Here is a 22,007-nt window from a genome sequence, read left to right as displayed (position 1 = left end):
TACCCTGTGCTCAGCTGCTACTGAGCTGGGCAGGACAGGACATCCTCTTCCCCTGCATGACATCCAGGGCTAGGTTAGACCCACCCCCAGATTTCTCTCCGAGCTGCAGGAAGCTCTGCAAACTCCCCCTATGCGCACACACCATCGCTCCTCAGCCGCTGGGGGAGGGACCCCTGTACAGGGAACTGCTCCCCCATCCACCCAACCCCTGTGCATCCAGACCTTCCCATGGAGCCTCACCACCCAGCACCCCATCCATAAGCCCGACTCCTCCTGAACCTGGACAACCCTGATGAGCCACCTGCACCTGGATCCCCACCCCACTGAGCTCCACTCCCCCAGCATCTGGACCCCCTACTGAGACCACCACACCCAGACCCCGCCTGCCGAGCTCTATACTCCCCACACCCAGAGCCCCCCCACTTTCCTCTGGACCTCCCTGCAGAGTACCATTACTGTTCCACCCAAAAACCCGCAACGAGCCCCTGTGCATCCAGATTTCCCCTGCACCCAGATCCCCCATTGAGCTGCTCGCACCCAGATTGCCCCACACAGAACCCTCTCAACCCACACCTGGATCCCCCCACACTAAGCTCCTCCACACTTGGATCCTGCTTTGCTTTGCCTGCATGCCCATACCTGCTGCACCTGACATGGAGGGGCAGGGTCCTGGGGTGTTTCTGGGGCAGGCCCAGTCCTTGCACTGTGTCAGGGTTGGGTGTAGCCTCACCGCTGAGTCCATGTCCCGGGGGGAGGCTGCACAGTGATCTCCCACCTCTGTGCAGCCAGGGGCCTGTGCTCCCCAAGGCCAAGCTGGAACTTCCACATTTGACAAATAAAATTTGCAGAATTTTAAAATATTGTGTGCAGAATTTTTAATTTTTGGTGCAGAATGCCCTCAGGAGTAACTTCAGCATCTCCTCCCAGACATTAAATGAATAAGATCTTGCATTAACTCATGAATTGGTCCTGGGGAGTAGTGAAGCATTCAGCATCATGAATTCTTGCCCCTCTTGGGCTTCATGAGAGATTTGGACATCAAAGAGTAAATGTTCATTAGGGTAAACAGGTTTTTAGCTGTTCAACTTTAATTAATGTTCAAGTAAGTAATTTAGCCAAATCTCTGTGCACCACACTGAAAGTTTCCCCCAACAGGTACTGGATGGCATACCATTCCTCCAGACAGGGGAGAAGGGCTTGGTATGCAGGAACATATTAGCCTCTAACAGCTATTGGCCCACAAATCTGGAATTGCTAACAGACATGACAATACATACCTCTGAGGCTTTAGCAAGAACTCCAAAGAGAACAACCATTTTCTAGATAAAGTAGGAAGAATAAATGCTGGTCTTAATAGATATTTTGGGGCAGCACTGTCCACAGAATTTAAGTCCCAATGATTCTTGATTGTCTAAACCTGACATGACCCAAATGAGAAACTATTCTATTAAAAATATTCTATTCCAACAGCTGCTTCCAAAAGAGATAAAATAAAAACAGAACTACTGCAATTAGGACACACAATCAGAACTGCTCTACGCTGATCAAACCCCTCTCCCACAAAAACCCAGCCACCAAGGGGCAGGGTTCATATCCTTCCTTTGCATCTGACTTTCGGTCCCAGTACCTCACACAGAAGCTGAGAGGCACATGACCACAGATTAACAGCATTAACTGTTCTGGTATGCAAACAACCCCAACAGTGAAATTCATGGAAACAAAATAATATGACAAAAATGTTGTTATAACAGCATTTGATTATTCAGTCCAATTTGTTTACTCTTCTCTACTTGTCTTTTCTAGTGTGCCAAGCCCTAGTTTCCCTCTACACATTCAGCTCCCTACTTGACACTCACTTTTTCCATGCCGGCCACAAAAAATAAGCCAACAAAATATGTAAGAAAAACTTTTCTGGACTTCTCATTGTGCCATGTTTTTGTGACAGACTCCCTATGTGCCCGTTCCAGTCTTGAGTACAATGTCAGCACTTAAATAGTAAACAACACAGGAGATCCTTTAAGCCCCTTCTCAGAGTGCTGAGGACCACCTGATATCTCATTCTTTTGAAGACATAGCAACTATCTCTCAGGATACAAGTATCTAGCAGCATACATCATTCTACAGCAGCAACATTTGGGTAAGGTGTTTCCTCGCCAGAGACTAAATGTGCTTGTTTTGTTATATTTGTACATGGCCTAGGAAAACGGGCCCCTGGCCTGGTAGGCACTACCAAAATACAAACTATAAACAGCACTGTTCTGTCAGTATAGCATACTCAGTCCCCAGAAGCCTGAGAACAAAGTGACAAAGTCAGATTTTCAAACTTGGGACCCTCACTAAAAAGAGCACACACACTATGGCAACATACTATTGACCCAAATCCTCCATTTTGATTAAATGGAGTGAAAAATTAAAATCCAAACAAGGTATAATCAGGTTTTTTGTCTTCAACAACTCAGATAGACTTAAACCTATTTTAAAAACCAAAGCTGTTATAGAAAACACTGCTTGTGTGTTTTTAAAAAAACTGCAATTATTTGAAAAAACAGCTCTTGCTCTTCAGCAGTAATTTTTTCCATGTCCTTTCCAATACAAATATCCATATTAAAATACAGAGCTCCTCACAGTAAAGAGTGACATTTTAGAATAAGCAGAAACAGCTCTTGCAGACTCTCAAATACTAGCATAAACCTTGGCCCTGCAAGGAGCTCCACAAAGCAGCAGTGGTCCATTCCCATGGAACAACTTGCAGGATTAGGATCACAATTAGGTTTTTCAATAGATGGCAATAGCTATGAGCCAACAGTGCGTATATGTACATTGTGTCTCTGTCTAAAATAACTATTTAGATGAGAGACTGGTCTAGTCCTTCACTTCACTCCAAAAATCTTTCCATAAGAATTTTCATCCTACAATACTGTTTATAAAAAAACCCAAACAGAAATTAAGACACCAAACTACAATAAAGTAACTAGGTCTAGTCTATTTTAAATCCATTAACTATTAATACAAATTCTATGCTGTTTCTCCAGTCTCCTTAAATAAAGCCTTGTTAGTTACAGAAGTCATAGTGCAGTGCATGTTACATGCAGAGTGCACTACGATATTTAGGTATGACTGGATAACAAAAATCCAGTTTTAGCCTGGAATTTCTGATTTACATTGTGCAAAAAGATTGAGGGGGGAGGTTAAATTAAATCTCTAATATTAATATAATTATTTAATATGAATGGCACAAAATAATATGTATATGCTAAATAAAAAGCATTTGGCAGAAACAAATGACAATTTACAAGCAATTCAAAAATACCACTAAAAGACACAGTAATTCATTTCTTCATTGTTTCAATTTGAGGTTACATTTCAATTTAGAATGATGCAAAGGTAAACTAATTTCTACTTACCCAAATTCAAATACAATAGAAAAATGGCAAAAAACTACCACCACACAAAATTGAGTAACTGGTTTTGAATGTCAAAAGACCATACAACATATTAAAGCTATTTTTAATGTATTGCACAACTGCCTCACCCATTCCAAAAGTCTCCCCTCAGTTATGAGACGGTTGCATGAGTGCTTTCATACAACTGCTTGTGTTAATCAATTCATAGGTCAAATAGTCAAAAGGAGCATTTCAAAGGGTGATCTGACCACAACCCCTTACATATAATACCAGATCTCTTTTCTAATTTATGACAAAATTATCAGGAATATTACGAAAGGAACACCTAAAGCTTAATCTTGCAACAGATAAAAAATACTGTAGTTTTGTAGGATTTTGTTACAAACAGTTCAGACATAGCCATTGCCTGACAAAATTGACACATTTAAGATGTAGAATACTTACTTGAACATACAAATTAGATTCTTCCTAAAAGGGACCGTCTCTTCCCAAGAGGGAACACATTACCTTCACAGAATTTTTATTATGACAGAGCATCAGAACTCCAGAGCATTCTGGGATTTAGGTTTTTATTTTATTTTTTTTTAAAACCAGATGCCTACCTTTTAGCATCTTAACGCCATATGCAAATTCCCTATATGTTCAGCTTCTAGATTAATTCTTTCAGAAACGCATCTAATTCTAGTCCAGTCTAGTTTGCCCAAAACATTTATATTTTCCACAAAATTTAAGATGTAATCAAAGTATCTGTCGGGGTGGGGTGGGGTGGAATTACATTGAATAGTTTTACCTTCAGAGTTACGTGTAGTTTTCTTGTGTTTTCGGCATAAAATCCTATAAAACAAAGTAGTTAAACTATCAGATAAGTCATGATTCAGAGCTTATTTAGTTTAATTTAAATAACAGTAAATTTCACCCCATTTACAATACTCTCTAAAATTCCAATTTTGCAGTTAAAAATGTAGACAGTCTAGCACACTGTTATATTAAACTCCATATTCACCATTATAACTTTTTTTTTAAACCCAAAATGTTTGTATTCCAATGATAGTTTTACAAAGAGGGTGAAATATAAATACAAACAGAAACATGATAAATAGTAGTTACATGTAAATGCCTTGTGAGGGTTTCTCTCTTATTTGAGCTTTATCATGCAATGCACAGTAGTAGTGATATGTCTTGTGACAAGTTTTCACATCACAACCAATGGTTGCTCCTGGACAATGGCATAAAGAGCACATCTATAATAGAAGGAGAGAGAAAAATAACATTCATGCTAGCAGTAGTTTAATACTTTTGGCTTTGGAAATAATTGGAACTAACAGGCATAAAATAACTCCCCTCCTCACCAAACAGATGGCATTACTGAGAGCAATGTACTCAGTCATACTGTCTTTGTCCACATTTTTCCCAAGTGTCATTTTTAATTAATTTTAAAAGGAGAGAGAGATGTGTCAGCTACTCAATTATAAAATATAACAGTATAATAATAATTTTATCATCTTAATTATTAATGCAGTGGAAAAATAATCCAATAACTTTAGCTAAGTAAGAAGTGCCATACTGGAAGAAACTTAATTTTTCACTTAGATGTTATGCTTCCAAGAGTGGGCTATACCAAACACTGATCAACTGTGGATTATACTATGAAAGAAGGCAAGAAAAGGGACTTTCTTGCTGACCTCAGCTGGCAAATCAGTTTATTCCCTGAAGCATAAAGACTGAATGCTTGAAATTTTACCTTAGTTAACTGCAGCTGCCTGCCATTTTTTCCCCTACAACTGTCTAATCCTCTTTCAAATATACCTCTACCTCGATATAACGCGACCCGATATAACATGGTAAAGCAGTGCTCTGGACAGGGGCAGGGCTGCACACTCCGGTGGATCAAAGCAAGCTTGATATAACACGGTTTCACCTATAACGCGGTAAGCTTTTTGGCTACCAAGGACAGCGTTATATTGAGGTAGAGGTGTAATTTGCTTCAGTCATATTCCATGACAGTGTGGTACACAAAAGGAATTTCTCTTATTTGTATTAATACCACCACCTTTTTGTTTTTATGCTGTAGAAAAGGCTACATAGAGGGCTATTGCTTTACTCTTCCTTTTCCAAGGATAGATACTTTCCACACTAATTTGTAATGGGTTCTCATTTGAGAAACACCTCTTATGCTTCTAAACATTTTCATGGCCCTTCTTCATGTGCTGAATTAAAGGGGAAGACATACAGTCAATGTATATAATTCCATTAATATTCATCATATTTTTTCTAGCTTCTTAACACTGCTCAAACTCTTACTGAGTTTTTGACTGATTCTGAGGTATGTTTACTGAGCTATATATTTACATCTAATTTGTTTCCTGCAAGGTTATAACTAATTCAAAACCCATCAGCATACATGACCAGTTTAAACTGTTCCTTACAATATGCATTACCTTGCATAAGTCTATGAAGAGTAAAATTACCCATCCATCATCTTGCCTAACTGGCTTGCTTATTAGATCCTTCTACAGATCTTCCAATTCTTCTTAGTCTTAACTAACCTAAATAAACGTGCCACCAGCAAGTCTTGTAACCCCACTATTTACCCCATCTTGAAGTTAACTGAACAAAACAAAACAAAAAATGAGCTGAATCTTGGATCATTCTGCTATTTACCTCCCTACAAATTGAGAGAACTGCTCTATTCATACTGTTCCATTGCTCTTAATCAGTTTTTAAATCCATGGTAGGTGTTTAATCAACCCTCTGTATTTCAAGTTTCCTAAGTAACTTCTTGTGAGCAACTTTATTAAAATGTATTTACACATTCAAAATAAACGTATCTATCAGTTCCCTTTTAGCCACTATTTTAATTCTTTCATATATTTTAATAGGTTAGACGGGCACAATTTACTCTTACATAAGCTGTGAAATCTCTCTGGTGAAATGACAAACTGTAAGAATCTTTATATCGATTTACGGAGCTATTTCCCATTGAAATAAGTTTTTTAATTTGTTGGAATGATTTTTATTATCTGATTGGCTTGTAAAATGTTTAATTCTCTAGGTACATCCGACACATGGAAAGTTCTAAGTACAAAAGAGACCACTTTTAAGGGTTTCTTCTCACATACAGCTAATAGAAGCAATAATGACCTCAGATCAGCGCATTTACTGGAAATTAAGAACAAGCTGATATTACTGGCCTCTCATTATAGCTCAACCCCTCAACTATTACCAGAAATATTCTGCATTTCTCCCATCATTGCTTTAATATGCAGAAGTAGCTTCAAGTCCTCAGTGCCTATTTGCTAAGTATCAACATCTACCAAAAGAGGACAACTACTTAAACTCTGTCTGCAATTTAGTAAAAACTACCAATATGACTATTAGATTTGGAGAACCACATTGAGTGCTTTACTGCGTCTCCTATAAAGGACCAGTCAAGAATGGAAAGCAATCACTAAGTGCAACATGTTTGAAGAGAGTGCACATTCAAGCTTATCAGGACAAAACCATTTAGCCTCTTCATATAAAACTTGGACCTAGTTCAAGTGCCTGGTTTCTCTAGATCAGGTGTCGGCAACCTTTCAGAAGTGGTGTGTTGAGTCTTCATTTATGCACTGTAATTTAAGGTTTCGTGCGCCAGTAATACATTTTAACATTTTTAGAAGGTCTCTTTCTATAAGTCTATAATATAGAACTAAACTATTGTTGTATGTAAAGTAAATAAGGTTTTTTAAATGTTTAAGAAGCTGCATTTGAAATTAAATTAAAATGCAGAGCCCCCCGGACCGGTGGCCAGGACCCGGGCAGTGTGAGTGCCACTGAAAAGCAGCTCATGTGCCGCCTTTGGCATGTGTGCCATAGGTTGCCTACCCCTGCTCTAGATGGTGTGCTTTAAGAATCCATCCTCTTCCAACATGTTACTGATATAACAAAAAAAGATTCAGAAGCACAAAAAATCTATAATCTATGAATCCCTAACATACAGATCTCATAAAACCATTTAAAAAGATTTAATTGTCAAAAAGTTTCTTGTTGGCCCACATAGCCATATGCTACTCTGCTCTTTATAAATATCAAATCTCCAATCACACCTATAGTCTCCAACTAGTATAGCTCAATGAAGACATAATATAATTAGACCAAATAAAACTCCACACTGAAAAAGACTAAGCAAAGTATTGTACTGTTTAGTGATGAGGCTGTAAGTATAATGAGGTGCAACATCATGTAACTTCAGCCTCCAAATAAAGCATCCCTGGTAAAACCTCTTTCAGACTCCCTCCCCCATTTCTCCCCAAAAAATGAAAGTGTCTAAGGACTGTTTTAGTTATACCGTATCACTTGTTAGAAAATATTTGCAAAACCAATCATCTCCCAGATAAGAAAGATGATCGTAATACCACCTAGCTCTTATATCAAACAGAAATCTGCTTAAAAATTGAGGAATGCCTTGCAAACAAACAGCAGTCATATCACACAGTTCCACAGCAGTTTGGTGAGGCTATGACTAAACTAGTTTTCAGTATGTGCATCTCATGAAAAACCTGCATCCCAAGGCTCTATCAAATCATTAAAAAATGGAAGCAATAAGTATCTTGGCAGTAAAGGACAGTTTTTGGCAGTGAAACCAAATGTTGTTAAAGGAGCAGAGTTACACTTGCATAGCACCCTAGAATGTGCTTCCATTGTGAAATCTGACAGAAAATATTAAATAGGAAAGTAAATTTAAGAAATGCTGGTTTCTCTTTGTATGCAGCCCATTAAAAAGAAAATTAATTTTGTTAATGAGTTTTAAAACTTGACTGGAAAAATTATGCCACGTTCACTATAACCATCTTTATTTGCTGATAACATAAGGACAGTGCTAGTGAAAATATTAAGATTTGCAGTTCATTTTTAGGAATTCCAAAAATATTCCACAATCTCCAAAATAACCCATTTATATATTTAAATTAACTATATACATTATGATTAAAATAAAAACCTGATTGCTTTAAGAAGTTTCTCATCATTAGTCATTTGACATTTAGAACTCAGTCCTATTCCTATTGAAATCAACTGCAAAATTACTATTGATTTCAATAAGGGATCACACCTGTTGGTGGCTATCCATCTAGCTACTACCCTACCCTTTCTCTGAGATCTACCTTCATTTTTAAAAATGCATGACCTGTTTTATCTTAATGACTCCTCCCATGGGTTAATTACCCATTACACTAGAGTTCACAGACACAGGGAAAACATTTCTTAAAAAAAAGATTGATACAATAGATAACTTCAGTGGTACATTGAATTACTTCATTAGTTACTTTGCAGAAGTTAATAAAATGCTACTTTTCCATTTTCAAGAGGCAGAATTACAGACTTACCAGTTTAGTGCCTCTTTTTATTTCCTTTTGAACATCTTCAATAGAAAATCCACCAAGACTCTCATTATCAGAGTGTGAAGATACCAATGCAGACGAAAATAGCTGCAAGTCGTGTAAAAATAAAACTTAATTTTAAAGGGTTTCCAGTAATATGGAATAATTATATTTGTAAAAAGGAACAATTTAAAAATAAAAATAAACAGTGGTATTAGTAACATATACCACTGCCACAAGTGGGCTGAAATCATTCAGGATTTCGTTTGTTTACATAATGTAGTTAACAACTCACTGCTTTAACTTCCTTTTCCTCTGTTACTTACCATACATTTGTGATGTGCTGCCACCTTCTGGTTTTCAGACATCAATAATTGTCCACATTCATTATCTTTATTAGACCTACAAAAACCACACTTCCGTTGCCTTGAAGACCCTTTTTTCTGTCCAATTGAGCTTGTCATGATTTTTAAAATGGCTTTAGAATGACACTTCAGTCCTCACAAATGCTACAGAGAATAAAAATGTCCAATAGTGATGTTAATTTCAACTTAAATCAATTTAAATTATATTTACTCAAGTTACTTTGTGTTTCTCTTAAAATACCTGAAACATCCACTATGTCTCAGAGTGGAATAGAATTTGTCTCATACATACAGCTAGAGTATAATATATGAATAAACATGTATATTGCAAAAGCTGTATTTCCCAAAATCTTTATAAGAATGTGGCAACAAGGCATATAATGGTCCCCAAAGTAAGAGCAGTTATAAAATTTATACAAACGTAAAGGCTGAGAGAGGGGAGGGGAAGGAGGAAATTAAAAATATAACAAGTATAGCAACCATTAGGGCTCTTAGGGAAATCCTGATGCAATACTGTCTCATATTCCATTTTATTTTCATTTATTCCAGAAGCACACTGCACAGGGGGAGCTTCACCTTACCATACAATAAAACCCATTCTACTGAACTACTTTAGAAGCAGCAATAAAAAAAACAACTAGGCTACAATCCATAAAAGCTAATAAGTATTGAATTTAAATACTCATCTTCATCTTTACAAATATGAGTAACTGTCCTTAGGAGATGAGAAACCTAAAATGGTAACATTTTATCATTACACAGATACATTGTGGCTAGTTAAAGTCACAAAGTTTTAGAGGTGAATAGTTGTGACTAATATGCTGCAATAGAAACCCTTTAAGATCCAGGGCTGTTTTTCACAACCTTACCCTAATTCTGAGTAAGTGCATGACAACACCTGTTCTTATCCTAAGTAATTTAAAATTAAACTCCACATAAATCACATTTTTCATGTTTTACAAGCAACATAGTTAAAAATACAAACACCAAGGCCCCAGTTCAGCAATGAGATTCACATAGATGGATCCACTTCAATGAGGCTTCATACACGAATCTGCCTATGTGGATCTCATTGCAAGTTTGGGCCCTAAAACACTCAATATTCAAGGATACACACTTTTTGGACCCATTCTAAAGCTGAAGTTTGTGTCCATTCACCTTTATATCTCTAAAAGAAAAAATAACATAATATAATTTATATAATTAACATGGTCTAATTCGAGAACCTAAGTAGCATGCTTGTTTACTGCTTTTCCTCTCTGAAGATCTGGATCTCAGTATCTTTCTGGTCACAACGGCAATGAATATGGCTTTCTCAGCCTTTGTCTCCAGCAGATGCCCATCTAAATCAGGAAGACCACTACATAGTTCAGAACTTCTACTAAAAAAGGTCCTTGGCTACAGTGGCAGAGGTGTCATTGGTCAGGATTGATTTGAAATTACACAACTGACTGGTGAAATTTGCATAGCCGAACTCTGCGTGGTTCTTGAAAGTGCTACAAGCTCCTCACTCTCCTAGACACTAACATCACTCATTTTTATTACAGAAAGTTGAGGAATAGTGCTAAGTTTATATACCTCTATACTTAATACGGTTAATGAAGATCCTTTCAATTCTCACGTAGTGTTATTCACAAATTTTCATAGATATAATTTAAAAACATTTTTTCTTGCCATGCTTAATACAAGATACATTTACATTTTGATGTACGAACATCTTATCTCTAGTGCTTGTTCTTTTTACTGTTTCATTTACTTCCATTTTTAACTATAAAGCAATTTACTAGAGTGGTGACACATACTTGTAACAAAAATGCGTATGTTCTAGATCTAGCTGATTTACACACAAAAAAGTGCCAATGTGAATAAATGAGTCACACCCTTTTGCAGTGGCAAAAGAGAACCCTTAAATGTTAAACAAAAAATTTACTTACTATATTCTTCTAAAGAGAAATCAAAATCAAGTAACTCTGCAGTCCATTTATTAAACAGCAAGAAGGGCTGGCTTTTGAAGAAAGGAAAGAAAGACTCTCAAAATGTTCTTTAATTCTTTCAAAATCTAAATGAGATTTTGGAAGCAGGAAAAAGCTTCAGAAGAACAGAAGGAAACTATATAAAAAGATTTTTTGTTCTTGGGTCACATTCAAAAGCTTCACATAAATCATGCAATAATGGGTTGGAGATACTGTAACAAAATTTAAAATGCAAGAATAACTTCTGTTTTGATATAATTAATATTACAGCAATTATATATATACACACACATGTACATAAGGCTAAGTGCATTCATTATGCGTTAGCTTTGACTTTTTTTTTTTTACATTGCATTTAATTTTTCTTACTTTATTTTCTTATTCAGGAACTAATTCTTGTAGCAGCAACAATGACAGTCCTTATAAAAGTAACTTCAGAAATTTAAAGTCAAATTCTGTCCTCGGATGTGTGTTCACAAGTCCCATTGGCTAAAACAGGAGTCATACACACAGTCATATGGAAAATTTGGTTTTACGTTTGTCAACCACTCTTGCTGCTACATCAATAGACTCTCCCTTTTACTCTCAATCTGAATGGCAAACTAAGATTTTGGAAAATCTGAGTAATTCATAACAACCATGGGAGTCAAAATGATTGCTCACTAATATTTTGCTTCTTGGAAGTTACTGATAAAGAAGTATGTTCTTCACAGGTGGCTGAAGTCACCTAGTCTTCAGCATTATGTTATACAGTGCATCTAACTCACACATATAACAAGGTTCTCGGTTAATAGGGTATGTATTATTGTTTATATGACCTTACTCCTTGAAGTAATTTGGTATTTTTTATAACTTAGAAAATGATGGTAATGTGTGTTCCATTGAGCAGATCTCTGTTAGCATAGCAATGAAAAGATGCAACTAACTGGCTGAAATTGTGTTTTGGCATGCTTATTCAAATACTTTACAAGATTTTTTAAAATGCAAGTACAGCAAAAAGCAAAGATTAGGCCAGAAAGGTAACACACATTCCTATTTTATTATTCCCAATGCATTTTTAAAGAAACCTAAAAATGCTCTCTAATTTTGTGCTTTGTTTGCATGTGTTTTCTGTATACCTAGGCATTTGTACATTATTTATACATTTTTAGGGTTCACAGAAGAAATTGATTAGTACAAGAAGTATTTTATCCATACTACTGACTTTAAGTTACATTTGTTCACCTATGATGTATATTGACCTGTTTTCATAGCATATGCCAATCTGGTATGTACTGGAAATCCTTTCCTTCATATCATAGGGTGCACTCGGCATCCTTTTCACATGTATATTTTTTGCATAAATTCACATCACAAACCACCATGGAATGTATATTACATAGGTTAAGAACGAGCAAGCTATTTAGCAGAGAAAAATTCCTTGGTTTAGATTTTCGATAGAGTATTTACAAATAAGAAATGTATCTGACAGTGTTTCAGAAAAGCAGAAACCTTTATTTTTAGCTCTATTTTAGCTAATTTACATTTTCTGAAAACAGTTAGAACCAGTTGCCCTGCCACATTAGAGATCCATAATCCTGAATGCAAACATTTAAAATCTTGCCATTTAATTTCTTATTGAAAATAGTTTAAGAATGTCTAATCCAGACTACTGATTAAACACCAACCTACTTCTCACTTGAACACAAAAACAGGTACAATTAAAAATCAGCAAAATATTCTTCCAATCTACTTTTTAAAATAAAACTATAAACAGGGTTGTTTTCTCAAAAAAAAAGTGACGTGTACATATATCCTTGGACTGAAACCTTACTCGCCAAGTTTCAGTCAAAAGCAAGATTTACAGTTACGCTATAAACCCTGTAAACAGAGGTATATCATAGACACATTGACTATGGAGACAACTATCTATACCAGTACTAGGCAACCTATTTAAAAGACACAGATGAGTATATTTTTTTTTAGCTGTACTGACAATACTAAGATCATGTCAATATCTTCCAAGATCCTATCTAAAGGGGTACCTAATTCCACAATAAAATCTCTTATAAAATGAAAGCTGTGATAAGAGATTCTCTGCTACAGAAAGGGATTCTTTTTGTAATTCTCTCTTCAGAATTTGTTCATCTGTGTAGTTCAATTGATGCATATTAAGACAGTACTCAAGCCCATCTTTTCCTTCTTGATTTTTATTTTTATGGCAAGAGTTTTTCACACAAACTACATTAAGCCCGGCATTCTAGTTTTATTGCCATCTTTTATAGGACTAATTCTAAATGTGCAACAAACAGGAATACTCCTGCAAAAGATGAGCTTGGATTCATAACTTTGCCAAACACTAAAAATCATGGTCTTAATAAAGACATTTGATTTACCACTTACTACAACAATCTGTAACTCACCGCCCTTTTTGTCTTATGTATACAAGGATGTTAACAGGCCACTTTGCCTTGAATGGTCCCTTCCAATATGTGCTAATGACTTATACTAAACTATCTGCTCAATCTTGCATTCAGCTGTGACACTGAGTACCTTTCCCAGACCCGAGAGAGAGCTCTGTGTAGCTTGAAATCTTGTCTCTCTCACCCAATAGAAGTTGGTCCAATAAAAGATATTCCCTTATCCATATCGTCTCTCCAATATTCAACATCTCTCAGGAAAAAAAAAAACACACCACGGAGGGCACTACCCCAATATATGAAACATTACTCAGCACTGAGGGAGGGAAAGTAAGATAAGAAAAAAGAACAGGAGTACTTGTGGCACCTTAGAGACTAACAAATTTATTTCAGCATAAACTTTCATCTGAAGAAGTGAGCTATAGCTCACAAAAGCTTATGCTGAAATAAATTTGTTAGTCTCTAAGGTGCCACAAGTACTCCTGTTCTTTTTGTGGATACAGACCAACACAGCTGCTACTCTGAAACCTAAGATAAGAAAGTATCAGAGGGGTAGCCCTGTGGCACCTTATAGACTAACAGACATATTGGAGCATGAACTTTCTTGGGTGAATACCCACTTTGTCGGAAGATAAGAAAGGAAGTTCAAGAGCTTTTCTTCATGCTCTATTTATTTGCTAAAGTCAGGCCCAAGCTTGCTATTTCTTACATAGAATACTGGATTAGTTTATATGCAAGGCTCTCCACAGGAAAGTTTAATTGTTTTGTTAAAACTCTGGATTCTTCATGACTAGAGGTACTATGCAAACACAGGATTGTTTGGGTTTTTGGTTTTTTTTAAAACATGTAACAGAATTTGAGACATCTGGGAGAAGCACAAGAGAAACATGCCTAGACATTTTTTATTTAAAAATGTTAGAAAAGTGATTTTGGATACTTTCAGATGAAAACCAAAAACACATTTAGGCAAGTATTTTTACAAGTGACTGGTGATTTTGGGTACTCAATTTGAAAGTACTTTAAAGGGGCTAATCTTCAGAAAACACAGATTACTCATCCTCTGCCAATCAAGCCCCTTTCAAGTATCTAGTTGAACAACGTGCACCCAAAATCATTAATCACGTGAAAATCTCAGCTTTAAGGTACATGCAAACAAGATTTCACGTGTACTTCATACCTACAGAAAACACCCAAGACTGAAAGAGAGGTTGGTGTAACAAGCCTGCAGCAGATAAATTGGATTTATTTTCAGGAAAGTTTGGGGTTCCCACCCAGGAAGGGGGCGTGGAGACCATGACCTGGGGGATCCACCTCACAGGAGGAGGGTCAAACCCGGGCTTGAATAGTTTGGTGGGGCAGGCAGCTAAGCCGCAGAGCTCAGCAGGCGGCTGCCCCTCTCAGAAGTGGGAATCACCTCCGCCGTAGCCGGCAGTGTCCCTGGGGTGGGATCCTCAAGCGGAAACCGATCCCTACGGCTCCCTTCAAGGCAGGGGCGCTTCCCAGCTGGATTACTGGTGCCAGGAGCAGATGGGGGCCCCGAGAGGTGGGAGAACAGTCCAGGCTTGGAGGAAAAGGGCCCCCAGTTTTGGGGTCCCCTTACAACAAGGGCACGAATCCCGCCGGGCGCGGGGGGAGGGGAGGGGTCGTCGGGCCCTTCGGGAGCTACCCCGGGACGGGCGAGCCCCCGCCCCCCCCCAGAAGGGCGAGCCCCCGCGAGGCTCAGGGGGCTGCTCCTCAGGCCTGGGGCGCGCGCCGTGGCGGGCTGGGGGGTCTCGCCTCAGGCGGAGGGGCCGGGCAGGGGCTCCACCGCCGCCCACAGGGGGCTGGGCCGGCGCCGAGCGGTGCCTCCGTCAAGTGTGCGCGGCCGTTCGCTCGCTCACTCACTCACCCGGGTGGGCGGGGCGCCGGGGAACGAGGACTCGGGGGCCCCTCGCCGCTGGGCACTCAGGACCGACCGCTCGCTCGCTGGCGCTGGGACCTTCCCTTTCATTCGGGGCAGGGGACGCTGCGCCGCCGCCGCGGCTGCCGCACGCACGTCTTCGCGCTGGCGCCAAGACGTCACGACGTTCCAACCGGCGCCTGATTGGTGCACGAGGCTGCGAGGCGCGGCCGAGAAGGCCCGGTCCCGGAGCGGCCTGCGGCTCCAGCTCAGGCGCACAGGAGCATCTGAAGTCGTCGGCTGCCGGGGAGGACCGGGGGGGCGCGCGCGCGCGCGCGAGAGAGAGAGAGAGAGAGAGAGAATCCGCGCGTGCGCAGTTGGACCTGACAGCTAGCGGGGATGGGGAAAATGGAGAACCCGCGCGTGCGTAGAATGACCTTTGGGTACGTTGAAGGTGACCCGCGCATGCGTACAGATCATTTTGAAGGCTGCTGTGGGTAGCATGAACTGGAGGTTGGGAGGCTGCGCGTGTGCATGACTGAGCTGGCTCTGCAGAAGGGCTGGAGAGCGTAGTACCTCATATACCAGGGCAGGGCCTTGCCTGCTGCATTTACACCACCAGACCCCCCCATTAGGGCCCCAGGGCAGGGGGTGTGCTCTGCAAAAAGACAACCCCTGCCTCAGGGCGTTCACAACCTGCCACCCATGGCTCTTGTGTCACCTGCTATTGCTGGTTACGTTAACACAAAAGCTTTGCTTAGTGACAGATCCATTGCATCAGGACCCAGCCCACCAACTCTTAAAAGCCTGTCAAGAGGGATGTAGAGGGAAAATCTGCTTGCCTTGCCTGCCTCCTGTTCTGTTGGTAACATGCACTAGCATTGGGTAAAGGTTTCATTTCCATCTCCAATTAATAGCTACCAAAAAGCAACACATACCCAAGCTCCATCAAACTTGCACTCTGATGCTAATCCTTAACAGTGACTCTTGCATCAGCAGATCAGCACATCTAATGATCACATTTCCTGGGCGTTTGGGAAGTTATTCTGCCTTAACATTGCTGAGGTTGCCACTAAGATTTGGTCTTAGAGTGCAAAGTTGATGAAGCTGGAATAATATTCTTTTTTGGTAGTTGCGTCACCTGTGTCTGCCCCTGTGACGCCTACATTCAGACTTGCCAATGTATGACAAACAAGTGAAATAAAGTATGCATCACACCATAATACAAAGATGATAGTAGTTTTAGGTTAAAAAAGATGTTTTACTGCATAAATTAAAATAAACCAAAGTAAGTTCTAGTACATGCAACCATGGCATCCCCCGCTGTGGGCTGTTAACAGGGTTTAACTCTGGGCTTTGAGACTCAGCTACTGAACTACAGGAGTAATTACTAGAGGACTTGACACACTTTCAGTGCGTTGGTTGCACAGCTATTTGTTAGTAGTAGAATGGAGGTCAGGAATCCTAGGGGCAGAGCCACAGCTGGTGTACATTGCACTGAAGTCAATGGAACGATGACAGTTTTCATCAGTCAAGGCTCTTGTCCCTGGACTCTACCCTGGTTCTGGGAGGACAATGTGGTGTAGTAGTGGTTAGAGATAAGAGAACCTACATATGGATGAATTGATCTGAAAAGCAACATAGCTAAAAGTCAAGCCTAACTCCCTTGTCCAGAGCTTGTCTTCACTGTAACAGTTAGCTCAAGTTACTCCATTTGAGCTAGCCTAGGTGGAGTGAAAGTATCCACACTGTGAAGCTACACAGAGTGATTAGATTAGAATCACAAATGTGCTAAACTCAGCTCATAGCCAGTAGCTGCATCCTCTCTGCACTGCTAGCTTGGGCATTAGCAGCACTCAAACTTCAGTCCAGACCCTTTGACAGACCAGCTAGCTTGAGTTTAAAGCACCACTTCACTTGAGCTGGAGATTTTTGTGTGTGGACAGGAGTCAGAGTGGGGTGACACCCAAATTATACCTTGAGCTGACATTACAGTGAATACAAGACCTCAGAAACTTGAGTTGTATTCCCAACTTCTTATTAATAATAATCATGTTTACTACCATAGTGCTTAAGGGACCATCCTAGAATGGGGTTCCATTGTGCTAAGCCAGTGATGGGCAACCTGCAGCCCACGGGCCGCATGCAGCCTATCAGGGTAATCTGATTGCGGGCTGCAAGACATTTTGCTGACATTGACTGTCCGCAGGCCTCCCCCACCCCACAGCACCCAGTGGCTGCAGTTCGCCGTTCCTGGCCAATGGAAAAGATTGTGAGGGATGAGCAGGAAGAGGGTTGGAGCAAACAGCCAATCAGCACAGGGCAGAGAAAGTGCATTCAGAACTACTATTGTTCAAATTAGTGTAAGTGGAGTAACGTGTAAGACAAAGATCAGATCCCAGGAGGTTACCCATTTTTGCCAAAAGAGATTTAAAAGAGGTGAAACACCCCATGGATTTCATAATGCAGCATTCTGTCAGATCCATAGGCATTAAGATTGGTGAGCTCTCACTCTCAGACCTTGACTGTGCGGATGATGTTCTTCTTCCAGTACGAAGCCCTGACAGCAGAGGTGGATTAGAGATTTGTGGGGCCTTGGGCCAGAGCAAGTGGGGGCCCCTCCCATCCCTTCCACTTGCAATCCCCCACCCCCCAAACCCCACCCCACAGTCCTGCTGGGGAAACAGGGTCAGGGCACGGGGGCTTCTGCCTGCCTGGCACTCCTGCTGGGGAGTGGGGTCACCGTCAGAGCATGGGGCTTCCCCACTCTGCCTGCCCGGTACTCCTGCCAAGGAGTGGGGTCAGGGTGTGGGGGCTTGCCCTGTCCTGCACACCCTGCACTCCTGCCAGGGAGTGGGGTTGGGGCACAAGAGCTTCCCCTACTCCTGGAAGGAGTGCCAAGCGGGCGGAGCAGGTCAGGGCACGTGGGTACCCCAATTATCCAGGGCCCCTGGGCACAGGCTCCATTGGCCCAGTGGCTAATCTGCCACTGCCTGACAGATTTTGCAAGGCACTCCAGCAAATGGAGGAGGAGTCGGCTAAGGTTGGCCTCCACATTTCGCAGTGAAGGACAAAGCTGCAAAATCTAGGATCAGGTCCACCCTAGGGATGTAAATATTGGTTTAAAAAGTTATCCGGTTAAACAATTAAAATTGTATCATTTAACTGGTTAATAATTAACCAGGGTCGCTCTGGCTGGCCTGGTGTGGCAGGTGCTGGGGTCCCGCCAGATCTGCAGGGCTGGGGTGTGGCTGGCACAGCCAGGGCCGTACTGGCCCACCCGCTGCTGCTGAGGCTAGGGTCCCATCAACATGGCGCAGCCGGCACTGGGGTCCCGCCGGCACGGCGCAGCCGGAGATGGTCCAGCATACCCAACGCGGCTGGCGCTGGGGCCCCGCCGGTATGGCGCAACTGGAGCTGGAGTCCTGCCGACATGGCGCAGCCGGAGACGGTCCAGCCTACTCAACGTGGCCAGGGTTGGGGTCCCGCTGGCCCAGCCAGGGCTGGAGTTGCTCTGGTTTGGCGCAGCTGGGGCTGGCTCGGCACTGGAGCTGTTCCGGCCCACCCGGCCCGGAGTGTCCAGGGCTGGGGTCCTGCTAGCTCAGCTGGGGCTGGTGTCCCTCTGGCCAACTCGACACGGCTGGGCCTGCTCCGGCTGGCTGGCCCAGCGCAGCCAGGGCTGGAGTTCCTCTGGCTGGCCAGCTACGCCGGCCAGCTGCCAGGGTTAACAGTTAAGGTCCGGTTAGCAGTAAGCCCAATGCTGACCAGCTCAAGTGAAGTGGTGCTTTAAACTCAAGCTAGCTGGTCTGTCAAGGGGTCTGGACTGAAGTTTGAGTGCTGCTAATGCCCAAGCTAGCATTGCAGCATCTGCCATGGGTCATTTACAATTATTCGGTGTGTATTTTAACCCCAGGTGCAGCAAATCAAGATAAAAAAAATCAAATAATATGTGAATTTTAATGTCCGTGTTTCATCCACTGCCACTTTTAAAGCGTTTCTTAAAAATAAAGGTTCAACATTCCTGTCAAAATGAAAATGATGCTGCAACCTTAACTATGGCATCACAATCCTGTCATTATAACATTGTCTTAAAGAAAGACTCCATGTGAAATCTCCCGGGGTTTCCTTCAAGAGCATGAGTAAAAAGGGCTGGCATAACTGGTTATAATCAAGCAGAAGAGCTTTGAAACCAGGCATAGCTGGAGCTGCCTTGAGATTTACCATCAGGTCCTAGCTTCCCTCCACCAGTGCTCTAAAACAGTTTTTTAATGAAGACTAAAGTGTATTCCTAGCACTCCTGCAGCTGCAAACAATAGCCAAAGAACTGTCAAAAGTCAATTAAAAACCTGTTTCTTTCTTGACCTTTACATGTTATGGGTTGCTATGATCAAGATGTGCTAGAGGCCTCATGTGTGGTATTGAGGCCTTGAATGATTATATTTAATAGTTGCTTCAGAGGCAAAGTTTTTCTGAGCTTAGATTATATAGCTCAGGTTCCTGAGATGCCTCTACTATACTCCAGCATCTCCAGGCACTTTGGGGTGGAATGGAGACACACGTGCAACTCCCTCCCTTGTGTAATTGCAACTACAGAACCCAGTAATCTTATTCCAACTGATGCTGGAGGCTCCTGGTGATTATACAATTGCCGAATAGAACTATTCTACAAAAATTCGCAGTGGTGAATGCAAATGCCACTAGACATTACTTGAGGTCATGCTTGATTTCTAACTCAACCAGTGAAATGCAAACCATTTTTTTGCTTTGCATTGATATTATCCCTGTAAAGCTCCATGATATTATTCCTTATTACTCATTCCTTTTCTGAAATATACGTCATTCACTGGGGTTTGTGTTTATCGTCTGCCTACAGACTTTGTTTTACTTTGAGATTCAGTTCATCTTCAGAGCAAAGACCAAGTTTGTTTTCTTGGCCTTTCTATGATTTTATGATGGAAGGGACCCACAGTACGTCTTTGGTTAAACCTATTAACCAAAGAGAGGAGAAGCAGTAAATTAATTCTGCTGGGCAAGAGGGGAATCTAAGGAGCTACCTCAAACTGCTGCTTTGGTTTTGGGTGTGAGCCTGGAATTCCAAAAGGCATGGAAGTTGGACAGAGACTATCCTACAGGACAGGTTAATTCTCCATGGAAAGGCTTTTGACACAGACCCATATGACATTTTCACAAGCAACCTGGGAAAATGTGGTCTAGATTAAATTACTTTGAAGTTGGTTCACAGCTAATTGAAAGACCATACTCAAAAAGTAGTTATAAATGGTTCTCTGTCAAAATGGGAGGACATATCTAGTGGGGTCCCACAGTGGTCTGTCACTATTCAATATTTTTATTAATTACTTAAATAATGGAGTGGAGAGTATGCTTATAAAATTTGCAGGTGACAAACTGGGAGGGATTGCATGTATTTTGAAGGATGGGATTAGAATTCAAAATTACCATGACAAATTGGAGAATTGGTCTGAATTAAACAAGATGAAATTAAATAAAGGTAAGTGCAAAGTACTTGACTTAGAAAGAAAAAAAAAATCAAATGCACAGCTACAAAATGGGGAATAACTGGCCAGCTGGTAGTACTGCTGAAAAGGATCTGAGGGTTATAGTGGATCATAAATTGAATATGAGTCAACAAAGCAATGCAATTGCAAAAAAATGTCTAATATTGTGCTGGTGTACATTAATAAGACATGGGAGGCAATTGTCTGCTCTACTCAGCACTGGTGAGGCCTCTGCTGAGTACCGTGTGCTGGGTGCCACACATTAGGAAAGATGTGGACAAATTGGAGAGTCGAGAGGTGAGCAACAAAAATACTAAAACATTTACAAAACCAGACCTATGAAGAAAGCTTTAAAAAAAACCAAACTGAGCACATTTAGTTTCAGTTTAGAAAAGAAGCCTGAGGGGGGACCTGATAACAGTTTTCAAATATGTTAAGAGCTGTTACAAAGAGGACTGTGATCAGTTGTTCTCCCTGTTCACTGAAGGTAGGACAAGAAGATTTAGGATTTCTAACTATTAGAGGAGTTAATTTCTGGAATAGACTTCCAAGGGAAGTTGTGGAATCCCCATCATTGGAGCTTCATAAGAACAGGTGGGACAGACAACTGTCCAGAATGGCGGTTTACTTGAGACAAGGTGGGTGAGGTAACATCTTTTATTGGACCAACTTCTGTTGGAGAGAGAGACATGCTTTTGAACTTTCATGGAGTTCTTCAGGTCTGGAAAATGTACTCAGAGAATTACGGCTAAATACAAGGTGGAACAAATTGTTGAGTGTAAGGCCTGGTCTACACTTGGGGGCGAGGGGTGGGTGGGAATTCGATCTAAGTTATGCAACTTCAGCTATGTGAATAATGTTGCTGAAGTCAACATACTTAGATCGACTTACCGTGGTGTCTTCACTGCGGTGAGTTGACTGCTGCCACTCTCTCATCGACTCCGCCTGCGTCTCTCGTGGTGGTGGAGTACAGGAGTCGACATGAGAGTGCTCGGGGATCAATTTATCACATCTAGACTAGATGTGATAAATCGACCCCCGCTGGATCGATTGCTGCCCGCCGATCCGGCAGGTAGTGTAGACATACCCTTAGTAGTTAACACATACTTCAAGG

The 22,007-nt window shown here is 41.0% G+C and overlaps 1 protein-coding gene across 4 annotated transcripts in view; it reads right to left on the bottom strand.

Moving 5' to 3' along the window:
- Positions 1–15,552, bottom strand: part of PHF6 (PHD finger protein 6) — a 34,210-nt gene extending 18,658 nt beyond the window's left edge. For 2 of the 4 annotated variants that reach the window (XM_045030425.1, XM_045030426.1), the window contains exons 1-5: positions 15,387–15,543; positions 9,088–9,270; positions 8,768–8,869; positions 4,512–4,645; positions 4,195–4,238 (exon numbers count right to left, since the gene is read on the bottom strand). In XM_045030425.1, coding sequence (XP_044886360.1) covers positions 4,195–4,238; positions 4,512–4,645; positions 8,768–8,869; positions 9,088–9,225 — 418 coding nt within the window. In that variant the 5' untranslated portion in view covers positions 9,226–9,270; positions 15,387–15,543. Of the gene's footprint in view, positions 1–4,194; positions 4,239–4,511; positions 4,646–8,767; positions 8,870–9,087; positions 9,271–15,386 lie in introns of all 4 variants that reach the window. The other 2 variants (XM_045030428.1, XM_045030424.1) reach the window with 2 other exon arrangements.
- Positions 15,553–22,007: the final 6,455 nt, after the last annotated feature.

The sequence above is a fragment of the Mauremys mutica genome, chromosome 9 (genome assembly GCF_020497125.1).
Source record: "Mauremys mutica isolate MM-2020 ecotype Southern chromosome 9, ASM2049712v1, whole genome shotgun sequence".
Classification (NCBI taxonomy): Eukaryota; Metazoa; Chordata; order Testudines; family Geoemydidae; genus Mauremys; species Mauremys mutica.
The sequence above is the reverse complement of the archived record's forward strand: the minus strand, read 5'-3'. Positions and strand labels throughout refer to the sequence as shown.